At 43.4% G+C, this 23,343-nt stretch overlaps 1 protein-coding gene across 1 annotated transcript in view; it reads right to left on the bottom strand.

Moving 5' to 3' along the window:
* The window catches only part of LOC122800226 (dynein axonemal heavy chain 17-like), a 17,083,451-nt gene that overhangs the window by 8,175,488 nt on the left and 8,884,620 nt on the right, over positions 1–23,343 (bottom strand). Inside the window, exon 37 of the mRNA XM_044069720.1 lies at positions 10,567–10,723. Within this exon, the coding sequence (XP_043925655.1) occupies positions 10,567–10,723 (157 nt within the window). The remainder of the gene's footprint in view (positions 1–10,566; positions 10,724–23,343) is intronic.

The following is a 23,343-nucleotide window of genomic DNA, read 5'->3' as shown; positions in this document are numbered from 1 at the left end:
GCTCCGGAGATGCACAGTCGGGTAATCCCTCAGGGACGTTGGTAGGAGGAACCACGAAAGGACTCACGGTCTCCTGTATTGCGGGGGCCTCCACCACCTCTAGGGCGAAGCCTTCCATTAAAATTCCCCCCTCCTCTACCCCTGGGGGGGGTCACTTTGATGGGCAGGGGAAGACTTTTGAGACTTTCTGAACCACATTTTCCCTCCCCTCTGAGCCTTGGGATAAGGTCTAGTGGGAAGCGAAAAACGGGCCCCAATGGCAGACAAAGTCTTACCCTCCTGCTCACATCTAGTGAGGGTGTCTTTCACTTTGGGTCCAAAAAGGGAGGACCCGTCGAATGGGGCGTCCGTGAAAGAAGACTTGAAAGCCTCCGCAAAATGACACAAGCGCCTCTAAGCTCGCCTCCTAAGGGCTACGCCCGAACTCGCTGCTCTACCCGCCCCCTCGGCTGCATAAGATATGAGCCTCATGGACGAGTTGACGATGGAAGAAAGGGTAGACAGCTGGGCGTTAACAGACTGGGCCAACGCCTCAGGCAAGTTACCTGACAGGTATCTCCCAACTCCTTTATGAGATGCCACCACCATAGCATCCACAGGTACTCCCTTGGTCAAAAATTATTTTCCAGGAGGCGCAGATAAGAACTTATTGGGGCGGCTAGGAACTGGCTCCACAGAGTCAGGGTGCTCCCACACCCTTCGACAAATAAGATCCAATAATTCATTGATGGGTGGAGACCCCCAGGAGGTGGAAGGCTGGGCTCCGAAGGCCTTGAGGAAGACCGACTCCTCCTCAGAAGGGTTTGTGGTTGGCCAGTCGCCCCGCTGTCTCAAGATCTCCAGGATATCGGGGAACGAGACATCATCAGAGGACGACTTCGGGTGCAATCAATCACAAAAAGGGAAACAACAGACAACGTAGCTATTAAAATAGTTTTGGAAATAATAACTCGAGCAAACAGTTATTAAAGTCAAAAAAGAGAGGTTACTTAGCCACAGCCAAGTCGAGACCAAGTCATTACTCTAGGAGCGGCAAACAAGATCTGGGGATTTGGGCGTGGTGCATCCTGGGATACAGGGTTAGCCCAGCCAATGAGAGACTTCGTGGCCGAGTCAGAGCTGATTCTCGGCTCCCAGCCCATCAGTAATGAATGTAGGCGAGATAGGATCACATTACATCTACTCTTTCTCTACGTATAAACTGAGCTTGCTTAGGTCTAGAATAGGCCTTAGATCCCCTGTTTTCTTTGGCACCAAAAAGCAATGGGAGTAAGTTCTGAATCCTCTCTGTTTGGCTGGGACCTCTTGGATGACCATCCTTTGCATTAATCTGTTGATGTCTGGAACTGCCAACTCTCTCTGGCTGGGTGGGTGGAAATTTTGGGGAGCTTCTTTCGACCGACTGGAGGGGGAAGAGAAAAGGGGATGTAGTAGCCTCTGGATATTATGCTTTGCAACCAAGCATTTGACGTTATTTGGGCCCAGGCACCTGGGTGCTGGGAAAAACATCCCCTGACTGCCTCCAGAGTCGGACAGCCAGCCAGCGCCTCGAGTGCTGAAAGGACTTGCTGGAAAAGGGTTCCCTAAAGCCCTGACTTTGAGAGCCCCCTTTGCCTCTAGGGTGGCATCTCCCACTTAAAGCTTCCTCCTCTGCCTCTGGAAGAGTACTCTCCACTTTGATCAGGAAAGGAACCTTCTGATTTTCAGAACCAAGTTTTCTTAGCCCCTCTGATTTCTAGAATAGATTCCTTGAGGGGTGGAAAACTTGATCCCCATGACAGACAAGGTCTTACCCACTTGCTCGCTGCAGGTCAGCGTGTCCTTCACTGATGGGCCAAACAAAGAGAACCCATCGAAAGGGGCATGGACAAAAGAAGCCTTAAAGGGCTCTATGAAATCACAAACCCTCATCCATGCATGTCTGAGTATCTCAATGCTGGTGCTGGCTGCCCTTGAGGATCCTTCCACTGAATAGGAAACAAGCCTTATGGAAGAGTTTGCCAGTTAAGTAATCTAACTCCTCCTTAGGCAAGCACTCTGCCAAGGTCTTAGTGACTTCCTTCACTATGTCTCTCTCTCTGTCTCTCTCTCTCTCTGTATGTAAATAAAATGTGCCAAGCAATTAAGAGTTCTAAGTGAAAAAGTTGCAGAGGTGAATGTGTGCTCCTCGAACTTGTCCAGTGCTCTAGACTCTCAGTTCAGTGGGTGGATAGTCAAGCTCTGCTGTGCGAGCTCTTTCTTAGTAGCAGCTGCCACCACCATAGCGTCAGTGCGAATGCCCTTGCTCCAAAATGATCAGTCCTCAGAGGGAGAACAAATCTTATCTGGACATTTTGGCACAGGCTCTGTGGTGTCTGGCTCATTCTAGGCCCAAGAATTATAACAGCTTCTGCAGGGGGGACTACCCAAGATGTAGATGGGTCCACCCCAAAGGTCTCCAAGAATGCAGACTCCTCTGAAGAAGGATTTTTGGATGACCAGCCACCTCTTTGTTTTAAGATTTCTAAGATGTCTGCAAAGTAGACATCGTCTGGTGGTGATTTGAGGGAACTCTCTCCCTCATCATAGTCCATATCCTCAGTGAGGAACTCCACAGGGGAGTCCAAGTGCCTCCTTTTGCATGTCCTTTTCCGTGGGATCTCCTCCATGGGATATTCAGGCAAGGAGTCAGAGGAGGAAGGGGCCACTTCAGGTGGAAGAGTTTGGAGGTCCTTAGAGGACGGCTGACCCTGGACAGAAATGGAAGGAGGAAGGCCCAGATCTGATGCAGGAACATGGGGAGGAGCAAAAGTCAAAGGGTCTGCAGCTCTATCTGCAGAGAAAGCCTTTTCTAAAACTTGGAAAGCCAAAGGCCCCAGGGATACCCTCCTGCACTCTCTTGGAGCTGAAGCCACAAAGGAAGAAGACAGGAACACCCCAGAGCCCAGGCTCTCAGATTGAACCAGACCTGCATTGTCAAGAGCTGAAGCTTCAAGGGGGAGGGAAAGATTTGACAAAACTGGAGCCAAACCTCTCTCCTCAGATCTGACCATGACATCACAGACCTGGGACTCACTCTGATCTGAGGATTTGAGTCCCTTGGTAGAGTGCTGTCCTGGGGTTCCAAAACTGTTATAAAGATTGGAGAAGGAGAAAAAGAAGAAATGGTAGGGACTTTCTCAGATCCACGATGGGACAGAGCTGTAAGTACCCCATCTGGATATGGATCTTGATAATGGACCTAACCATCTTGTCCACATCATCACACAGACTGCTAGAGGATCTGAAAGAAGCCATGGAGGAAGGTCTTGAATGTGTAGGTGTCTACAAAATCTTGGTCTGCACCATAGGAGAAACTGATCTCATGGATCTCCCAGGTGAATAAATATTAGATCCCGGATCCGGGGATTTATGGCTTTGAGAAAGAGGTTGAAAGTTTGTACTCGAAGTGGTAGGATCTGAAGTGGTTGTTGGTATGGAAGCAGGCTCACTCAGAGCCATCAAGTCTATCGGATCCAAGGAAGCCGACATAGATCTAAGTGCCAACATTGTCGGATCTGACTCTTAAGCGATTTTTGTAGAGGGCTCAGAGGATGCCCTGGATTGTTTATATCAGCGCTTTATTGCCTCGGAGCCTTGCAAATCCTTGGGGGGGTGAGCCCCTGGAGAAGAAAGGTGAGCTGGCAGAAGCCCTTTTAAAATTAACTTATTTCTATGCTCCTGGACTGCCCGAGGATTGAAACCCTCACAGATCTTTCAAGAGGAATCCAAGTGAGCAGTCCCCAAACAATAAACAAATTTGTCATGTGCATCGGAGTGCGGGGTTTCTCTATCACACTCCCTGCATCTCTTAAAACCAGTTGGCTTATCCATGAAGATAAATTACAATATGTCCAAAGGCAACCAATCCTAAAAGGAAAAGCTATAAAGTTATAAAGATATATATATTTTTTTTAAAGGAATGGCCAAGGCCCGAAGGGGCAGGAAAGATAGGAAGCCTAAAAAAAATATACTTGATGCCCTCAAACACTAAATAGGAAAGGGAGGAGTTTTATAAAGAAAGAAGGTTTTAAATATCAATAGAAATATATTAAGAGCAAAACTTCACTTAGCTGAGAATCAACTCGGAGCACTGGAGAACACGTCTGCACACATTGACAGCAAAAGAGATCTGAGGAGGTAGAGCTAGGGCAGAGGATTTTGGGTAAGGGAGAAGCTCAAGCCAGGAAGCTAAAGTCTGTTGAAGGTGGCTGAATTGGATCCAAGGATCGGATCCGTAACCCATCACTGAAGCAGAATGTGAGGGGCAACATCAGATCCTATTGTTTAATTAACTTGCCCTGTGTCTTGTAAAACATCTTTCTGGTAAATTACTGAGAATTACAGTCAGCAAATAATGTCTGACATTAATACTTCTTATTGATCTGAAAATGCATTTTAATACAAAACCTGTTGTTTGATAAACTTTCTAATTACAACACTATGCAAAAAATGTCCCTATAATAGGAACTTTTGAATTGTACTAGTTTCAGCTTGTTCCCAAAATCATCAGCAAAAATAGTTGGAAATGAATAAACACAACAATATTAAATAGCTACAAAATGAACGAAATATACACAGATCAATGTTATTGACATAACTTTACAAATTAGTGCACTAAAATCTCACTGGAGCCCTGAATTCACCAGCAAGTATTGCTATGTAAACAGAAAACAAGAATGAAGCAGCAGCTGCTGTGGGGACAGAAAATCACTACTTAAAGCAGATTTGCAAATGTTCACCTATACTTGATATGCTATATCCTACTTTTTTCTTCTTCTGTCCCAAGACATGTAGTGTCATTGCTAAATAGGAAATGTGGGTTCAGTCATTATCTACATGAACTGGATAGAGAAGGTTTAAATCACATTCTACAGTAAAGAGGAGTATATGTATGTTACATTTAACTTCTGCAGATGAGCAGTACTTTCAGATGAAGGTGCAGGAACTATCAGGCTGAAAAATTCCAAATTCTGAGGTTTTACTCTGACTGAAAGCTTATAGGGACAGAAAAGGAAGCTCAGTTCACACTGGGAACTAAAACAAGACTGGAACAGAGGATTTGCAAAATATTTAAATTGAAATGATACCATGGGCAGGAATGTCATGATGTTATCAAAGTGTGTTTTACTTGGTCATCCTAAACTCTGAATGAATTTCTAATGCTGGGATTGTCCCTTTAAGAGATTATTTCTGGTAGTTTATTACCACTCCCAAAGGCTGCATAAGTGAACTTATTAGACTGATCTGATGTGGTAAAGTTCCTGTGACTGAGCCACTATTAAATGATCCTCCAAATAAAAAGTGATTATGTTTTCTTTTCTGAAATATGCAAAGAGAGATGGTAAATATTTACTAAGTAATCTGATGGCTGTGAACAGACCAAATGTCAGAGAAGACAACTAAAAGTGATGGTTGTTACCCAAAGTCAGAGATACTGTGAGATCATCATCATCATCATCATCTCCATTTTCCCCATTTTCTATATGGGGTCTGGTTGTGGCCATACCTCTCGATTTTCACAGAATGTCCAGATTTTTGCCTGACACTTTTGCTCTGTTCTTCATAAAATTTGTGGTTTTCTGGAAAATTGTTGAGGATGAAAGTTACTAAATAATGACAGACAATTGAGATTCAGACTTTATACCCTATATAAAATTCATGCAAATGCAAAATTTTTTATTCTAACAGTTTTCTAAGCTTATAAGAGCAATATTTTAAAATCTGTTCCTATTTTGGCCCTTTGCCCCCCCCCCCCCATTTTTTGGCTTTGTCCATATTTCTTGGGCTAAGAGGTTGAGAGTTATGGTTGTGGTATCAATCTTCAACATCTCTCTCAATTTAATGCACTATCTACTACCTTCTTCCACGATCATGCTTAACTGTTGCAGGTCTTCTCTCATACACTCCATCCAACTCTTTGCTAGATGCACTCTTTACCTCTTACCATCTTCCCGCCTGTTCCAAATCTTCATACCAGATTGTCCTCTGCTTTTCTGCACATGTGCCCTAACCACTGGAATCTGTTCTCTATGATCTTCTCAGCAATTGAAGCTACTCAGACTTCTGCTTTGATGTCTTAATTTCTTCATCTAGCCCACAGTGTGCATCCTGCCACCTATCTCAGGCACTCTACATCACCTCTTTCTTATTCAGCTGCTCTGCTTTCACTGCTGAGGTTTCTGTACCATACAGATGTATTGGTCACACCACTGTTTTGTGCACCTTTTCAGCTTCTTTGACATTTTGCTGTCATAAACTACCCTGGCACTATATGCCATTTGGCTGCAGCCCCTTGATCCTTGTTTTGACCTCCTCATTCAGACTTCCCTTTTCCTCAACCTCCCCTCCCAGGTACCTGGAGCTGCTAACCTGTTATTTTCCATTCTGTCCCAGTTCTCATCTTCTGTCAGATTACCCCAACTTACTGCCATTACAATGGTCTTATATGTATTCAGTTTCATCCCATGTGCCTTCAGTTTTGCATTCTATTTCCCTATCCTTTGCTACAGTTCTTGTTCAGAGTTTGTCTGCAATGCCACAATGTCTGCATTTAGCAACTTTGCTGATCTGTCCCCTCCAGTCTGTTTGCTAATGTTGTCTATTGGCAGTATGAACAGCACTGGGCTCAGAGCTGAACCATGATGTACACCCACTACCAATGGGACTCCTCTGTGAGTACTTGTGTCACTGAGTCCTTGTACATAGCCTGCACCAATTCTACCACTGTTTCTGGGACTTCAAACCATTGCTGGACTGCCAAAATCAACTTTCTTGGGACCGTGTCATATGCTTTCTCCAAGTCTAGGAATGGGCATTTGGACTCTTTCCTCATCACTAGCTTTTCTCACCTATGTCTTACTACAAACATTGGGTTGGTTGTGCTGCATCCTGAACTGAATCTGAACTGCTTGCCTCCTAACTTTCTAGTACTCTGCATATTCATTTATTAATCACCCTCTCCAGAACTTTCATGCAGTGTGACAGGAGTTTGATGCCTCTATACTGCCCACAGCTGTGAATGTCTCCTTTGTATTGTACACTGGCACCAGTATGCTTATTCCCCAGTCATCTGGGATACATCTTTCTTTCCATCCTCGAAAGACATTTCTCCCATAAATCACGAAACATAGTGATTGTATCTGCCATGACCTTATCTGAGCCTGGTTCTTTCCCTGATTTCATTTTTCTTAGTGCTATTCTTACTTCTTCTAGAGTGGGCTCTTCTTTCAGCATAGGCTGTGTCTGGGGCAGCACAACCTATGTGGTGCTTTCTTCAATCCAAAGATGCTAAAAGTGCTACTTCAATCTGCCTTTTATGTCCTGTGAATTGGTGAACAAGGTTTTGCTGGCATCCCTTATTAATAATGTCAGATGAGTATTTTCTTTATCTCATTGTTTTTGCCTTGCAACCTTTTTCTTTGTGCCATCTATGGAGTCACTCTCCAGAAACTGGAAGAGTGTCTCTGATGCCATGTTTTTTCAGTATTGTATCTGCACCCTTAGCCTCTTTGTTAATCAACTAGTATTCTCTCTTAGCCTAGTCCATCTTTTCTATGTCCCACTTTTTTCCTGAATGCCTTCTTTATTTTAATGACTTCCTGAACTTCTGCATTCCCTCACCAGGTTTCCTTATCCACCTTATTTCCATATGTGACTCAGCCACTTATCTGTTTAGTAGTTCTCACACATACTGTTTTGAGGCACTGCCATTCTTCTTCAATTCCACCTTTTTCCTTTTCTTTCTGGGGTGACAGAGCCCTGAGTATTTTCCTGACTCTTGTGTTTTCTCTCCAGTCAACTTCCAGGTCTTCAGCCTAGTCTTTGTTGACCTTAGAGACTTCTCTGACTACTGCTTGCATTTGATTGTGGCAACCAGTGGTTTATGCTGTGAACTGACTGCTTCACTGGGGTTGATTTTGCAATTATTGATTCTACCTCAGTGACATTTTCTTATTAGGAGGAAATCAACCAAAGGTGCATGCTAACCATCTTTTATGTGATCTTCTGACTATCTCTCTTGCTGAACCATTTGTTGGCTACCAGCAACCCATTCTCCATACAGGAGTCTAGAATTACCTCTCCTGCTTTATTCCTGTTGCCCCACCAATGTAGCCCCAGGCAGTCCTCATATCTTGCTTTGTCTGTCCTGATATGTGCATTCAGGTCCACCATTATCAACAACACCAACTCATATTGTCCTGCTTTATCTAGTAGGTCCTGCAACTCTTACATGAATATACTCTTCTTCCCTTGCTGTTAAAACCCTGCTGTGGGGCACATGCTAAGATTATGAACACTGCCCTGTCTTTATACTGGAATGTGATTACCATGCGTCTGTCACTGATTCTGATGACATCAGTCTTCTGAAGCCTCTTCCTCACCACAATTCCCACACAATTTCTCATCTCTCCTCCTGTCTTCCTCCTGAGTAGTAGACTCTTGAGCCCAAGACAGGTGACTTGGCTGCACTGCCCTTCCATCTTGTCTCCTATATAAACAGGATGTCCAGTCCCCTTATTACCATCACGTCATCCACTTCAAAGCTGAGTCCTGTCAGTGAACCTGTACTGAGTGTAGCAATCCTTTGTTCATGTTTGTAAGTTGACTGGTTTTACATCCATCTTTTGCTCAACAGAGCTATCCCAGGTAACCCAGGGCTGCTGGGTTTTATGGCATGCGCACACTGGCCAACAGGGGCACACAGACCCCTTCAACCATTAGCATGGGAGTCTGGCATAGGTTGGAGAAGTCCAGGTCCTCAACCGACCCATCATCAGCAAATACTCTTGCCTATTTTTTGGCAACCTTAGTAAATGAGATCAAATCACTTAGTGACAATTTTTCTTTTACTCTGATAATTAGCTAGCCCTGACATGGCGCTCAGTCTGTGATCTTGTCTTTGCAGTTTAGAAGATACTGCACAACATGGTTAATGCATAAAGTGGCTGGTCTATACAACTGTTCCCCTACTGGGCACCATCTAGAGCCTTTGCTGCTGCCCACAACTCAATTTTTGGCTGAGTTTGAGGTAGAAACTCTCAGCCTGTTTTGAGAAGTAGGACAAACCCCACAGACACAGGAAGAACATGCCAGTTGCATACAGGCATTAGACAAAGGTAAGGATCAAACCTTGTACCTTGAGCATGGAAGGCAAAGACCTTGATTATGCCAACTGTGCCACTTTCTGTGAGATGGACTTACTAAAATGTGAAATGTGTCTTCCCTATCCAGTGCTGCTACGTAACATCATTCCTCAAGAATGGAAATCATGTTTTCACATGAATCATCTTAAATGATTTTGTGCTCATAAATTTGTTCAGCATCGATAAATTAAACATTGTTCTCTTGGAAATTAACCTTTCTGAGAACAAAGATTAATCTGTAATAGAAGACTTATTAGTCTGTTTGACTAGAAGACATTCAATGAATTGACTTTTTTGTTAGAAAGTAATAAATTAAACTGAACAGCTTCATAACTTTGCTGTGCTGACATTTGTGAAAACGGCTGCATTTATGCTTCTTCCCGGAATTCTATGGCATAGCGCTGACTGAATGCATAACATACTCATCTGTCTATGGTTATTCATTACTGTGAGAATAAGTAATACTGACAGCTGCCATCAAATGATATTTGGGAAGGGAAGAAAAGGCTTGCAGTGATTTGGAAGATCTTTAAATTTTATTTTTCCTTTTCCTTATGAACTTGTAGAGGATGGGGACTGTATTTCTTTGTACTGTCTTTGTCCATTTCTTTGGACAGGTGCAACATTCTTGTAAAATAACCTATCGTTTGATGGTAACTTCTTGAAACTGTGAGGTAGGAGGACATTAAGTCTGCTTAGATGAGGATCTTGTGTTTCCTTTCCTTTCTTATCCATGGCAGTGATATCATCAGGTTATCCAAATAACATGTCATGGATTAATCCAGGTATGCAAAACTGAGATCTTAGCAACTTTTCTTAAGGACAAAGTACATCTTCTCATATATAACCCTGAGAGAGATGAGGAAAGGAGGTATCTGCACCATCAAAAGTACATTTAAAGATGACTGTGCTTTCTATAACAGCGTAAGGAGCTCTACAATCCTTGAGGACCTCAGAATACAGCTGTTGCTCCTCTTTGATGAAATGAGTCACTTGAAGAGGTCTGGACACATTGCAATGATGCTCCTTGGGTACCGTCCACTGGAGGTATACTAGACACAAACCAATGGGATGATTCTGCAGGACATTCCCAGGACATATTGGAAGGAATGTACCCTCAGTTTGCCCTGGAACAACTAGAGCTCCAACAGAAAAGGCTGGCAAGAACTGCTGGGATAAGGACTTATTAGTTTATCCCGCTGAGTACAGTTGCTCACAGTAATAAATGTGAATAATAAATTATTATGAAAATATAAAATAAACTTCTAAATGCTAATTATTTCATTTTCCAACAATACTGGGCATGCTTATTCGAGTGTTTACTGCAAATATTAACAATTATTTCAGCTACCTTGTAATCAATCAGTTAACAGCAGTTAAAGACATACATCCTAATACCTACCTTGTAATCCATCTGTTCAGAGCAGTTAAAAACATACACCATGATACCTAATGCTCTGCCCAAGTCCTTGGTGGTTTCAGTTTTGCCTGTTCCAGCTGGTCCTGCAGGGGCACCTCCCATTATTAAATGGAGGGACTGAGTTAAGGTGATGTAGCATCTGGAATAAAACATCAATGCACAACATAACAACACTATTTTTTATACCGTGTTCACAAAGTTCAGAAATGTACCAAACAGTATATAAGATGCTCATTACTAAACGGATGTGTTCTTAAATTGTTCAGTGATGGGATTCTCTTTGGTGCATCTGTTACTGGAATTATCTTTTCCCTACACTCAATTCAGCAATTTTCTCAGGAGAACTCACACTTAGGAATATGCATGGTCTTTGCGAGTGCATACTGTGACATAATGTCTTCCACTAGGAGACAGCTAACCCCTGACCCTGCCAACCTGCCTCAAATGAGTATGCAAATATTTGCAAATCAGAACAAACAGTACAGATCTGGCAGATAAACTTTTACAGTGAAATATAGTTTATATCTGTCCAACCTACAGGAAACTCCAACAGTACCCTCTGAATGAAGGAGGTGTCCAGACACAAGGGGATGCTGAGATGATATCTGTGATGCACTGAGAAGGTTCCTCTCACAAATCAAATGATATGGTCAAAACTTATATGGTCTATCTAGTGTCAGGAAACATCCTTGGTGGGTCTACCACTGAGAAATAATGAACAGTTAAAAAAGAATTAGGCTAGCAGAATCCATACAACAGCCAGCAGGTGAAGACACAAAGGCTAACTGCTGAAGTACAAATGAATCAAAAGAGGTCCAACTCTTAGAATCACAAATAGATCAACAATGCCTGCTGGAAATGTAAAATAACAACCAAATGACTGCAGCACAAATTATTGCAATTTGAAGCAATCACTGCAAGCAGCTAAGCCTCTAATGGTCTCATCATGGACAGCAGCATTTTCCAATGGATCCACTATGTGAACTTATTTCACACAATCCAACATTACACAAGCCAAGTCACAGGAGCTCGTAAACTAGAGATCTAGTACACATTTTGGTAATGCATGTATGTGACCTAAAAATTTACAAAAAATGTGACAACAAAGCATTTTTTCAGGTGTTAAATACTCTCCGCATTCCCATCCCCCTTGATTTTTCTCACTCTGAGGTTGTTTTACCATGGATAAAGAGCAGTCAGTGACAAGCAGCAAAAAAAGAAGTTATGTACTCACCCTAACGTTCCATGTTTATTGTCCATCTTGCCATTCATTCTTACAATGATGGGTTCGGAGCAGATTCTCGGCTCCAACTCGGCCGAATACACAGTTGAAAGACTCAAATTTGGCTTGTGGCAAGTAAGTATCCCATAATGCAGTGGTGTAATTCCCCAGATCTTGTTTGCTGCTACTACTAAATGAATTGTAAACAACTATATACATATATATGCATATATATATAAATATATGCTATCCCTAATGGAAGGAAAAACAAACTGAAACAAAGAACTCCTGAAGGTAGTAAAACATCAATCAGGTCCACAAGGAGTCTTTGGAAGGGAGAAGGAGGGAGGGTTCGTAAGAATGAATGGCGAGATGGACAAAAAACATGGAACATTATGGTGAGTACATAACTTCTTTATGTTATGTTGTCCTATCTCGCCTTCATTCTTACAATGATGGGACAACGTCCCTAGCACCTTTTCCCTGGGTGGCTCATGAGAGTAGACCTTTAAGCACTATGGAACCAAAGGAGGCCCTATCCCTGGAGGCCAAATCCACTTTGTAATGCATGATAAATGTATGAGGAGTGGTCCAGGTAGTTGCTGCACAAATATTATCCATAGGAATTCTGGCTTGAAAGGCAGAAGACGTAGCCATTGCTCTAGTGAAATGAGCCTTCACCTTAAATGGTAAATCTCTGTTATTTGAGGTATAAATGAATGTAACGCAGTTTGAGAGCCAGTTGGAAAGAGTAGTTTTTGAAACTGAGCTACCCTTCTTTGCGTCAGAGAAGGATACGAATAACTGATCAGATTTTGTAAAATCTTTTGTCCTATGCAAATAAAATCTGAGTTATCTGTGCATGTTTAGTTGATGTAATTTGTATTCTGCCTTGTTGCTGTGATTAGGAAAAAACACTGGAAGCTCAACAGATTGATTTATGTTAGTTGAAGAAGAGATTTTAGGTGGAAAGGATGGGTTAAGTTTGCAAAGATACCCTATCCTTATGAAATATCAAATATGGCGGTTTAATAGATAGAGCTTGCAACTCTGATACTCTTCCTGCAAATGTTATAGCCACCAGAAAAATGGTCTTCCAGGAAAGGAACTTGAGGTCTGAAGATGATGAGGGTTCAAAAGGTGTTAACGTCAGTTGAGACAGAACAAAATTTAAATCCCAAGGAGAAAGGGGTTCCTTAAAGGGTGGTCTTAATAAGGAGGCACCTTTCAAGAAGGCTCTACACAACCTGTGTGACATTAAGTTCGAGGTAGAATCACCATATTTATTTAATTACTGACATTTGTTGACCGGGAAAGTCCACTGGACCACTGACTCATTTTCAGTGGAGGCCCAGGGAGAAAAGCTGCATGGTAGTGCAGTCAAAAAAAAAAAGAAAAAACATTTGTACATTATATACCATGTTGGTACTACATTCAACATAGAACATTTAAATAAACATTTACACATTATGTACCTTTGTGGTAGCACATTCAACATAGAACATTTAAAATGAAAAATATTTATAGTTCCTTATTTGGAAAAAAAATTCTCAGTAGGTTTGGAAGCAAGAAAAAGAGTAGAGTCAAGCAGTAATGGGCAGAGGTATGTAATCTGGTGATAAGTAAGTGTCACATAGAATAGTTTAGCTTGAGGTAGGGAGAAGGAGAGAAAAGTCAGGCAGTAAAGGGCAGAAGAATAAAATGAGGTAAATTGTGAGTGTTACTTAGGATAGTTTAGCATGGGGTAGGGAGGCTGAGGGGGTCTGATTGTTGTGCAGTGACAGGATAAGTTTTTCTGGTAATGTAGCTTGAGTGATGATTTAAAGAGTTTTGAAGATTCCATTAGAATTACATGGAGGGTAATGTGTTTCCAGGTTTGGCTATATTACAGGAGTACAGACTTTGCCCAGCTCTTTTATTTGGTTTTGTAACCTTTATTAGTTGTTTCTGAGATGATCTAAGTGACCAAGTAGGAGTGTAAGTTTGCAGGACTGAGTGAAGTGCTGGGCAGTGGTGGGGTGTGAAAATTAGTTTATGTGCTAGTTTTAGTTGGGTATAAGAAATATGGCTTGAGAATTCGAGCCAGTTGAGTTCTGCAATTGCTTCACAGTGATGTGTCCGGTTTGTTTTTCCTGAGGCAAATTTAACTATTTTATAATAGCAGGATTGCAGCTTATTACTAAGGGATGAGAGTAGATTGGTAAAGAGAGCACTTCCATATAGGAGGGAAGGGAGGATTAGGGTATTTGCTAGTTTAGCTTTGGTTTGCATGTTGAGGTATAATTTGTGTCTATATAGTTTGCCTAATTTAAAGTGTACTTTTTTATTATGCTATGAATATGTGTCTCAAAGGTAAGTTTGTTGTCTATTGTCAGACCTAGAAGTTTAGCCATTTTAGCTAGTTCTATTTCAGTTCCATCTTTAGAAAAAAATCTTAAAGTTTATGCTTGGTGGTTTTGAGGTGAAAAGTAGTTTTGTTTTTTTGGTATTTTGCAACAGCTGAGAATTATTTAGCCAGGTTTCTATAGAAGTAAAAGCTTTTTGGGTTATTTTGAAAAGGTCAGAGAAATTGTCGGCAGAAGATATAATTGTCAAATTGTCAGCATATTGGATCAAGTTTCCTATCTGAGAGACTTTGTGAAGGTCATTGATAAATATATTGAATAGTAGTGGTCCTAGAATGGAGCCCTGAGCGACTCCTATGTTCTCCAATGTGGAAATTTGAGATTGCATTGAGTTGTACTCTGATGGTTGCTGCAGCTGAACCTTGTTGGAAGAGCTCTGCCAAAAATTTCAAAACAGAGTGGATGGGCACAGAAAAGGGATCAATGTTCCTGTTTTTAGCCCAGAGGGAAAACCTTTTTCCATTTGCTAGAAAAAGAAGTTATGTACTTACCATAACATTCCATGTGAGTTGTTCATCTCGCCTTCATTCTTTCCTGATGGGTTTGGAGCCAATCCCTCAGCTCCAAGTAGGCCGACTGCAAAGCTCGAGGTCTTCAAATAGCTTGAGGCCAAGTCCCTATCCCATGATGCACCCAGAGTTACCTCAGATCTTGTTTGCTGCATATAACAATACCATATGTCATTCTATCACTCCCAAGAGAAGGTATAGAAGGATTGAGCAACCAGGATGGATCCAGCATCTCGGTCATCTGAAATCTCAGGAGGGGGTAGGAGGGAGGGACATAAGAATGAAGGTGAGATGAACAACTCACATGTGAAGTTGTTCTATCTCTCCGTTCATTCTTTACTGATGGGTAGTGTCCCAAGCACCCTCAACCTCAGGTGGCTCACGGGAGTATATTTCTCAGGAACGTGGATCCAAAGGAGGCCCTGTCAACTTTGTAATGAGTGATAAAAGTATGAGTTTTTGACCAAGTGGCTGCTGCACAAATGTTATCAATAGGAAGTCAATAGGAAGTCTGGCAGAAAAGACAGAGGATGTAGAAACAGCTCTGGTTGAATAAGCCTTAATTTTATGCTGTAAGGGCATATTGGCAGCTGAATAAGCAAAGGTGATACAATCAGATAACCATTTAGACAGAGTTGTTTTAGCCACTGGCCTACCCTTCCTGGAATCTGAAAATGAAACAAAAAGCTGGTCTGATTTCCTGAAATCGTTTGTTCTATCCAAATACAATCTGAGCTGTCTGTGAACATCAAGTTTGTGAAGCATGTACTCTAGATTGTTGGAATGGTTGGGGAAGAAAACTAGCAAATCAATAATTTGGTTGAGATTAGTTTCAGTGCAAACTTTGGGCAAGAAAGAGGGGTTTGTTTGAAGTGAGACTGTCAGCATGGAAAATCAAATAAGGAGGCTTAATGGACAAGGCTTGAAGCTCTGACACTCTGTGGGCGGAAGTAATAGCCACTAAAAAGATGCTTTTCCATGACAAAAATTTGAGGTCACATGAGGAAGCTGGTTCAAATAGCGGAAGAATTATGTGGGAAAGCATAAAATTTAGATTCCATGGAGAATAGGGAGATTTCACAGGTGGTCTAATATAAAAGGTCCCTTTGAGAAAGGCTTTGGATAATTTGTGAAACATAATATTCAATCCTTCAAATCCCAGATGAAAGTTAGAAATGGCAGCAAGTTGAACATGGACTGTTGCTTCTGCAGCTCCTTTATTGAATATCATGGTTAAGAATTCTAGAATAGAGGCCATAGGGGCTTGCTAAGGATCAATATTGTTTTTAGAGGCCCAAATAGAAAATGTTTTTTCCATTTGCTGAGGTAAAGCTTCCTCATAGAGGATTTATGAGAGGACAGGAGAATTTGCTTTGTCTCATTGGAAAGGTTATGGACCCTGGCTATGATGGGAATTGGAGCAGCCAAGCTGTCTGCTTCAGGGACTGCAGAGAGGGATGAAGTTCCCCCGACAAGTGCATCAGAAGGTCCGGAACTGGGACCAGAATCCAGGGGTCCTCCAAAAGATGAAGTTAAAGGAAGGGGAACCAAATTTGATGAGGCCAATGAGGAGCTTTTATAATAATAGTCCTTCCCAGGTATTTTGCTTTCTGTAATAACTTGGGGATCAATGGGATTGGTGGGAATGCATAAAGGAGACCCGGGGGCCAATTGTGAACGAGTGCGTCCCTTGGGGCTTCTCCCAGAGGAGGAATCAGGGCAAAGTAGCTTCTGCATTTTGTGTTCTTGTGACTGGCAAAAAGGTTGCAGCAAGGCTGGCCCCCACCTGCAGAATCTCCTGTCCGCTATTTCCACCTTAAGGGACCAATCGTGGGGCAACAAAATTGCTCTGCTCAGCTTTTCTTCTATCACACTGGATTTCCCTAGGATGTGCATTGCTAACAGAAAGCTCTGGGTGGAAACAGCCCACTGCTACACTCTGAGGGCCTCATGACAAAGGGGGTATCATCTGATTCCTCCTTGTTTGTTCAAATACCAGACCATTGACATGCTGTCCGTCTGAATCGCGATCGTACCCAGAGGATGCTGGTGCTTTGTTTTTGGATATTAATATGCGAACATACTGACGCAGAAGAAAGACTCTACTGGAAGTCTTAGCATGGTGGTGGTGGTGTCCAGTTCTGCTCCGATAAAGACAATATGCTGCGATGGCAACAAGGCAGATTTTTCTGAGTTTACTGTAATGCCCAGCTGATTGCAGAATGACAGAGTGGACTCCCTAGCCTGAATGAGTTGATGCCTGGTGGTGGCAGTAAGGAGCCAATTGTTTAGGTACGGAAACATCTGGAATCCTAAAGGTCTCGGGTGAGCCATGACCACTGCCATGCATTTGGTGAACACTCTGGGAGCTGTAGTGAGACCAAAGGCCAGGGCTCGAAACTGGTAAAGATTGGCTCCCAGCCAGAAGTGTAGATGATCCCTGGATGGCCTGGCCATTTTTATGTGGTAGTATGCATCCTGCAGATCTATCGAGCACATCCAACTGTCTTTCCCTAAGAAGGGAAGTAATGACTGAAGCGTGACCATCCAAAACTTCTCTTTCTTTACAGATTTGTTGAGTGTGCTGAGGTCCAATATAGGTCTCCAGTCCCCTGTCTTTTTTGGAACTAAAAAGAATCTTGAGTAAGCTCTGGATCCTGTTTGGTCTGCTGGGACTGGCTGGATGACTCTTTTTCTTAGCAACGTTTGGACCTCTACTGTTGCTTGTTCCCTGTAACTGGGTGGAACGTCTGGGATTTTTCTTGTCAGTGGAGGGGGAGTGTAGAATGGGATGAAGTATCCCCTGGAAATTATACTTTGTACCCAGCTGTCTTTTGTTATTTTGAGCCAGGCGTCTGGGTACAAAGATATGCGACCCCTGACTGCCTCCAGAGCAGGACAGTCAAGCCTCCTTTCAGAATTGCTGGTAGGGCTTCCCAAAGAAGTGATCTTTGTCACCCTGGTTTTGTGGACCCCCTCTGCTGCAAGGGCGGCATCTTCCATTATTGCCCTCTCCTCTGCCCCTGGAGATAGGGTTGATCATGTGTGTCCTGAAAGGTTCCTTGGGCTTTTCGGAACCACATTTTTCCTCTGTTTTGACCCTTGGGGTAGGGTCTGGTATGGGTGGAAAAATGGACTCCGACGGCAGACAGAGTCTTTCCCTCTTGCTCAAACCTGGTCAAAGTTTCCTTAACTTTGGGCCCAAAAAGGGATGAGCCAAAGGGATTATTCACAAAAGTTGACTTAAAGGGCTCCGCAAAGGAACACAAGCACATCCAGGACTGTCTCCTAAGAGCAACTCCTGTACCCGTTGCCCTACTCGTTCCATCAGCTGCATATGAAATGAGGCGCATGGACGAGTTCACTATGGAGTTGAGGGTAGCAAACTGGGAGGCAACATTGTCTGAAGCTCCTGCAGCTACTGTAACCTGAAGAGTATCTCCCAGCTCTTTCAGGAGATCTCTTTATAGTCTCGTAAAATGGGTTAAATAGTTAAGTGCAAAGGTCAATAAACTAAACATGCACTTCCCATATCTATCCATGATGCTGGAGTCTCTGTTATCAGGATGGCTAGATAGATGAGGAAGTTTCAGACATTTACTTTTTGGTGGCTGCTGCCATCACCATGGCATCAACTGGCACACCTTTTGACAAGAAAGATTTATCCTGGGGGGCAGATATAAACTTATTAGGCCTCGTAGGCACACGCTCCATAGTATCCGGAGACTCCCACGCCCTTCGTGAGACCAGCTGCAAAAGCTCATTGAAGGGCGGAGACACCCAAGAGGTGGAGGGCTGAGACCCGAAAGCCTTCAAGAGAACCGACTCATCCTCAGTAGGGTTTTTGGACTGCCAGTCACCCCTCTGCCTAAAGATTTCAAGTATCTCAGCAAATGAGATATCCTCAGAGGGGGACCGTGAGGACCCTTCTGACTCATCCAAGTCAGTATCTGATGTTCAGGACTCCTGAGGGGAGTCTAGATGTTTCCTCCTACACACTCTCTTCCTGGGAACCTCATCAGTCGGAGCTTCTGGTGAGGTCTCAGAAGAGCAAGGACCACCCAATGGGGCTTTCTGAGGCTGTGGGTCTCTACGCTTGGTCAGGATCTGTGAGGCAGAAGCAGACACAAGCGCTTTATGGGAGGAGGAAACCAGACTTGAGGTCGAGGATGTCTTAGGAGACATAACTCTCCTCATGGCATTGAAGACACCTCTGCTCTGATGCAAGGAAACTGACGGATCCGAGGAAACCATCGATACCCCCAGCACCAGGATAGTGGGCTCCAAGCCAGAGGTAGGAGCCGAGCTCATCCGAGCCAAAGCTCCGAGAGGCAGAGTCAGAACCGACAAGTCGGTTCGACTATCCTCCCCGGACCTGACCAGAGAATGTCGGCTCCTAGAGTCCTCGATCGGCACCGAGGATGTCAGAATGAATGGAGCCAAAGACACTGGAGCAGGCGTCAGCTCCAAGGTTCCACAATTAACAAATCTGACTCCTCTGGCTCCGAAAGACCAGTATGGCTCGGAGGAGGAACAGTTTTAGCTGGTATGAGAGTCTTCGGCTCCGAAGCCATTTGGGTTGGAGCCGATAAAATTTTTGCAAAGGCCGGTGCCTGTAACAGCTTCTGCACCACACGAGCTTATCTTGGTCAGCCATTATTATATCAGACAGAAAATTGCTGTCAACTACAAAAAAAAAAATCCTTAACAGTAATTATCAAACAAAAGCCCTTTAGAAAATCCAGACTAAGTCACACACACACAGACCAATAATAATCTAAATATTAAAGTGACAGAAAAAGAAGTCTGTCTAAAGCACACAATTTTAAAGATAAGCAGACTATACTGAGAAAAAGGATAGCTGCTATAAAACACACACTAAGCCTTATCTAAGCAGATTATACCATTATCTAACTATTTTAAATACACTCTAAATAATAAACCTATGTAAGGTTTTGCATAAGTAGTGACAAAAAGTCACTGACTAAGCACGCTCTAAGTAATCAGAAAGTCTTTAAACTAGGCCTAAAAACAAGAGGCCAACTAGAAATTGAAAGCACACTAGGGAAAGGGAATACAATATAGGTAAACACACAAATAAGCTATAAGAGCTTTATAAAACTATCTAACAATCTAAAACTACCTAGATATCAATATAAGTAAGAAATATAGGAAAAAGAAGTTTTACTGGCCCGAGCTAATGTAGAACCTCCGATCTGTTGCAGCAGTAAACTAGATCTGAGGTAAATCTAGGTGCATCATGGGATAGGGACTTGGCCTCGAGCTATTTGAAGACTTCGAGCTTTGAAATTGGCCGACTCGGAGCCGAGGGATCGGCTCCGAACCCATCAGTAAAGAATGAATGGCAAGATAGAACAACTTTGCATTACAGTTTTCTGGTGGAAGCTTTATGAGAAGACATTAAGATATGTTTAACTGCAGGAGTGAAAATCTGAAGCCTGACTAGATTGGGAAGTGGAGCAGTCAAGCTGTCAATTTTAGGGTGTGGAGAGAAGGATGAAGTGCACCTGACATATGTCTCAGTAGGTCTGGAACTGGGTCCAGAGTCCAAGGCTTCTCCTGAAGATGAGGCCAAAGGAAGGGGAACCAAACTTGACGAGGCCAGTAAGCAGCAATGAGAATTACCCTGCTTCCCAAGGACTGTGCTTTCTGAATGACTCTGGGTATGAGAGGAAATGGAGGAAAGGCATACAGAAGTCCCGCGGGCCAATCGTGAGCAAGTGCATCTCTCTGTGTCTGCCCCAGAGGGGGGATTAGGGTAAAGTAAGTTGCTGCAATTGGCATTAATGGGAGTGGCAAAAAGATTGCAGCAAGGCAGACCCCATGTTTGTAAAATCCTTTCCGCTACATTCTGATTGAGAGACCACTCGTGAGGCATTAAAATTGTCCTGCTCAGCTTGTCTACAATTACGTTGGTCTTCCCCGGAATGTGTGTTGCTATTAGAAAGCACTGGGAAGAAACTGCCCATTGCCAAACTCTTAGGGCCTTGACACAAAGAGGGTAAGATCTAGTTCCCCCCTACTTGTTTATGTACCAGACCACAGACATATTGTCTGACTGTATCGCACTTGTCCCTAGAGGAAGAGAGTTGTGAAGTACTTGCAATGCAAGAAGCACTGCTCTCATCTCTAGGACATTTATATGCAAGTGAGCCTCGTGTTCTTGCCATGTACCTTGGACTGTTCTCCCTAGATAATGCCCCCCCCCCACCCTATCTTGGAAGCAACCGTGGTCACCATAGCTATGGGTTGTTGTGGAACAGAGAGTCTCCCTAGGGTCACATGGCTGGAGTGTATCCACCATCTTAAGTCCTATTTGCATGATTCCATTATCCAGATCGGGTGAGACACAGGAAGCTCTTGAAATGACCATTGGGAGAACAATAGCCATTGAAGGATCTTCATGTGCATTCTGACAAGAACCAGTGTTATTGTGGAAGCCATTGTCCCTAACAATCTTAAAACTATCTTTGCTTTCACCTTGGTTTTGGGAAGAAAATAAAGTATCTGCTGTCGGAGTGCTGCAACTTTGTCTGTTGGAAGACATGCTACCATAGAAGCGGTGCATGATCTGTGCCTATAAAGGTAATATGCTGACAGGGCAACAAGGCAGATTTTTGAAATTTGACTGTAATACCAAACTGAGCACAAACGTCCAAAGTCAGATCCCTGGCTTGTTGGAGTAGATGCTTGGTGGTGGTAGATAGGAGCCAGTCGTCTAGATAGGGAAACACTTGGAATTCTAGACACCTCAGGTGAGCCGTGACTACTGCCATGCATTTGGTGAACACTCTGGGGGGCTGTAGTGAGACTAAAGGGCAGAGCTCGGAACTGATAATGACTGGCTCCCAGCCGGAAGCGTAAGTACCTTCTCGATGTCCTGTCCATTTTTACGTGGTAGTAACCATCTTGAAGGTCTATCGAGCACATCCAATCGTCTTTCCCTAAAAAGAGAAGTATAGACTGCAGTGTCACCATTCAGAACTTTGACTTCTTGACAGATTTGTTTAATTTGCTTAGGTCTAATATGGGTCTCCAGCCCACTGTTCTTTTTGGCACCAAAAGGAATCTTGAGTAAGTTCCGAATCCTATTTGGTCTGTGGGGACTTTTTGGATGACTCTTTTGTGCAGCAACATTTGAGTCTCTATAGTTGCTTGCTCCCTTAGATTGGGTGGAACATCTGGGATTGTTCTGGTCTGTGGAACAGGATTGGAGAAGGAAATGGAATATCCTCTGGATATTATTCTTAGTACCCACTTGTCTCTTGTGATAGTTTGCCAGGCTTCTGGGTACATAGATAAATGTCCCCAAACTGCCTCCAGATCACAGCAGTCGGGCCTTCTTTCAGGAGCACTGATAAAGGCATCCGTAAAAGGAATCACAGTCAGCCTGGTTCTGCGGGCCCCCTCTGCCTCTCTGGGGTGGCGTCTACCATTGTTACCTCCCCCTCTACCGCTGGGGAAGGAATCACCCCGTGCATCCTGGAAAACTCTCTGGGATCTTTTGAACCATATTTTCCACTCTTCTGACCTTTAGGATAAGGTCTTGAACAGCTCCTGCAAGGCTCGAAACTAGGACCTTGCACACCATACACAAAGTGATTTACCACTAAGCCATGCAGATATGCATAATGAAGGTACAGAAAAACATACTCCAACTGCAGAGAGAGTTTTTCCTTCCTGCTCGCATCAGGTGAGAGTGTCTTTTACTTTGGATCCAAAGAGCAAGAAACCATCAAAAGGGGCATTCGTAAAAGTAGACTTAAAGGGCTCTGCAAAATTGCATAAGCGCATCCAGGAGTGTCTCCTAAGGGAAACTCCGGAACCTGCTACCCTGCTTGCTCCATCAGCTGTGTAGGATATCAGCCTCATGGAGGAGTTGACGATGGAATTTAAGGTGGATAGCTGGGAGGAGACCTTCTCAATCACCCCCTCAGCTAATGTACCTTGTGAAGTATCTCCTAGCTCTTTCAGGAGATCTCTTTGTAGCCTTGTAAAGTGAGTTAGGCAGTTCAGCGATCGGAGTGTAAACGTCACTGAAGAAAAGACACGCTTCCTGTATCTGTCCATCGTTCAAGAGTCTTTATTCGGAGGATGAGCAGATGACGATGTCTCTGAAAGTTTCTTCTTGGTGGCTGCTGCCACCACCATAGAATCTACAGGTACCCCCTTAGTGAGGAACTCCTTTCCCGAAGGAGCTGATAAGAATTTGTTTGGCTTCCGAGGGACTGATTCCATTGTGTCAGGTGACTCCCACGCCTTTCAACTAACCAGGTCTATTAGCTCATCAAAAGGCAGAGACACCCAGAAGGCTGAAGATTGAGATCCAAAAGCCTTCAAGTACACTGACTCCTCATCAGAAGGGGTGGTGGCCTGCCAGCCGCCTCTCTGCTTAAGGATCTCTAGAATATCTGCAAATGAGATATCATTACAGGACGATCGTGGGGACCCTTTCCGACTCCTCGAGGTCAGTGTCTGAAGTGACGGACTCATCTGGAGAGTCTATGTACTTCCTCTTGCAAGTTCTCTTCCAAGGTGGCTCCTCAGAAGGATATTCTGGGGAGGCCTCGGAGGAGAGTGGTTCACCCAGTGGGGGATCCTG

This window comes from Protopterus annectens, chromosome 4.part0 (genome assembly GCF_019279795.1).
Source record: "Protopterus annectens isolate FY-2018-M chromosome 4.part0, PAN1.0, whole genome shotgun sequence".
Lineage (NCBI taxonomy): Eukaryota > Metazoa > Chordata > Ceratodontiformes > Protopteridae > Protopterus > Protopterus annectens.
The sequence above is the reverse complement of the archived record's forward strand: the minus strand, read 5'-3'. Positions and strand labels throughout refer to the sequence as shown.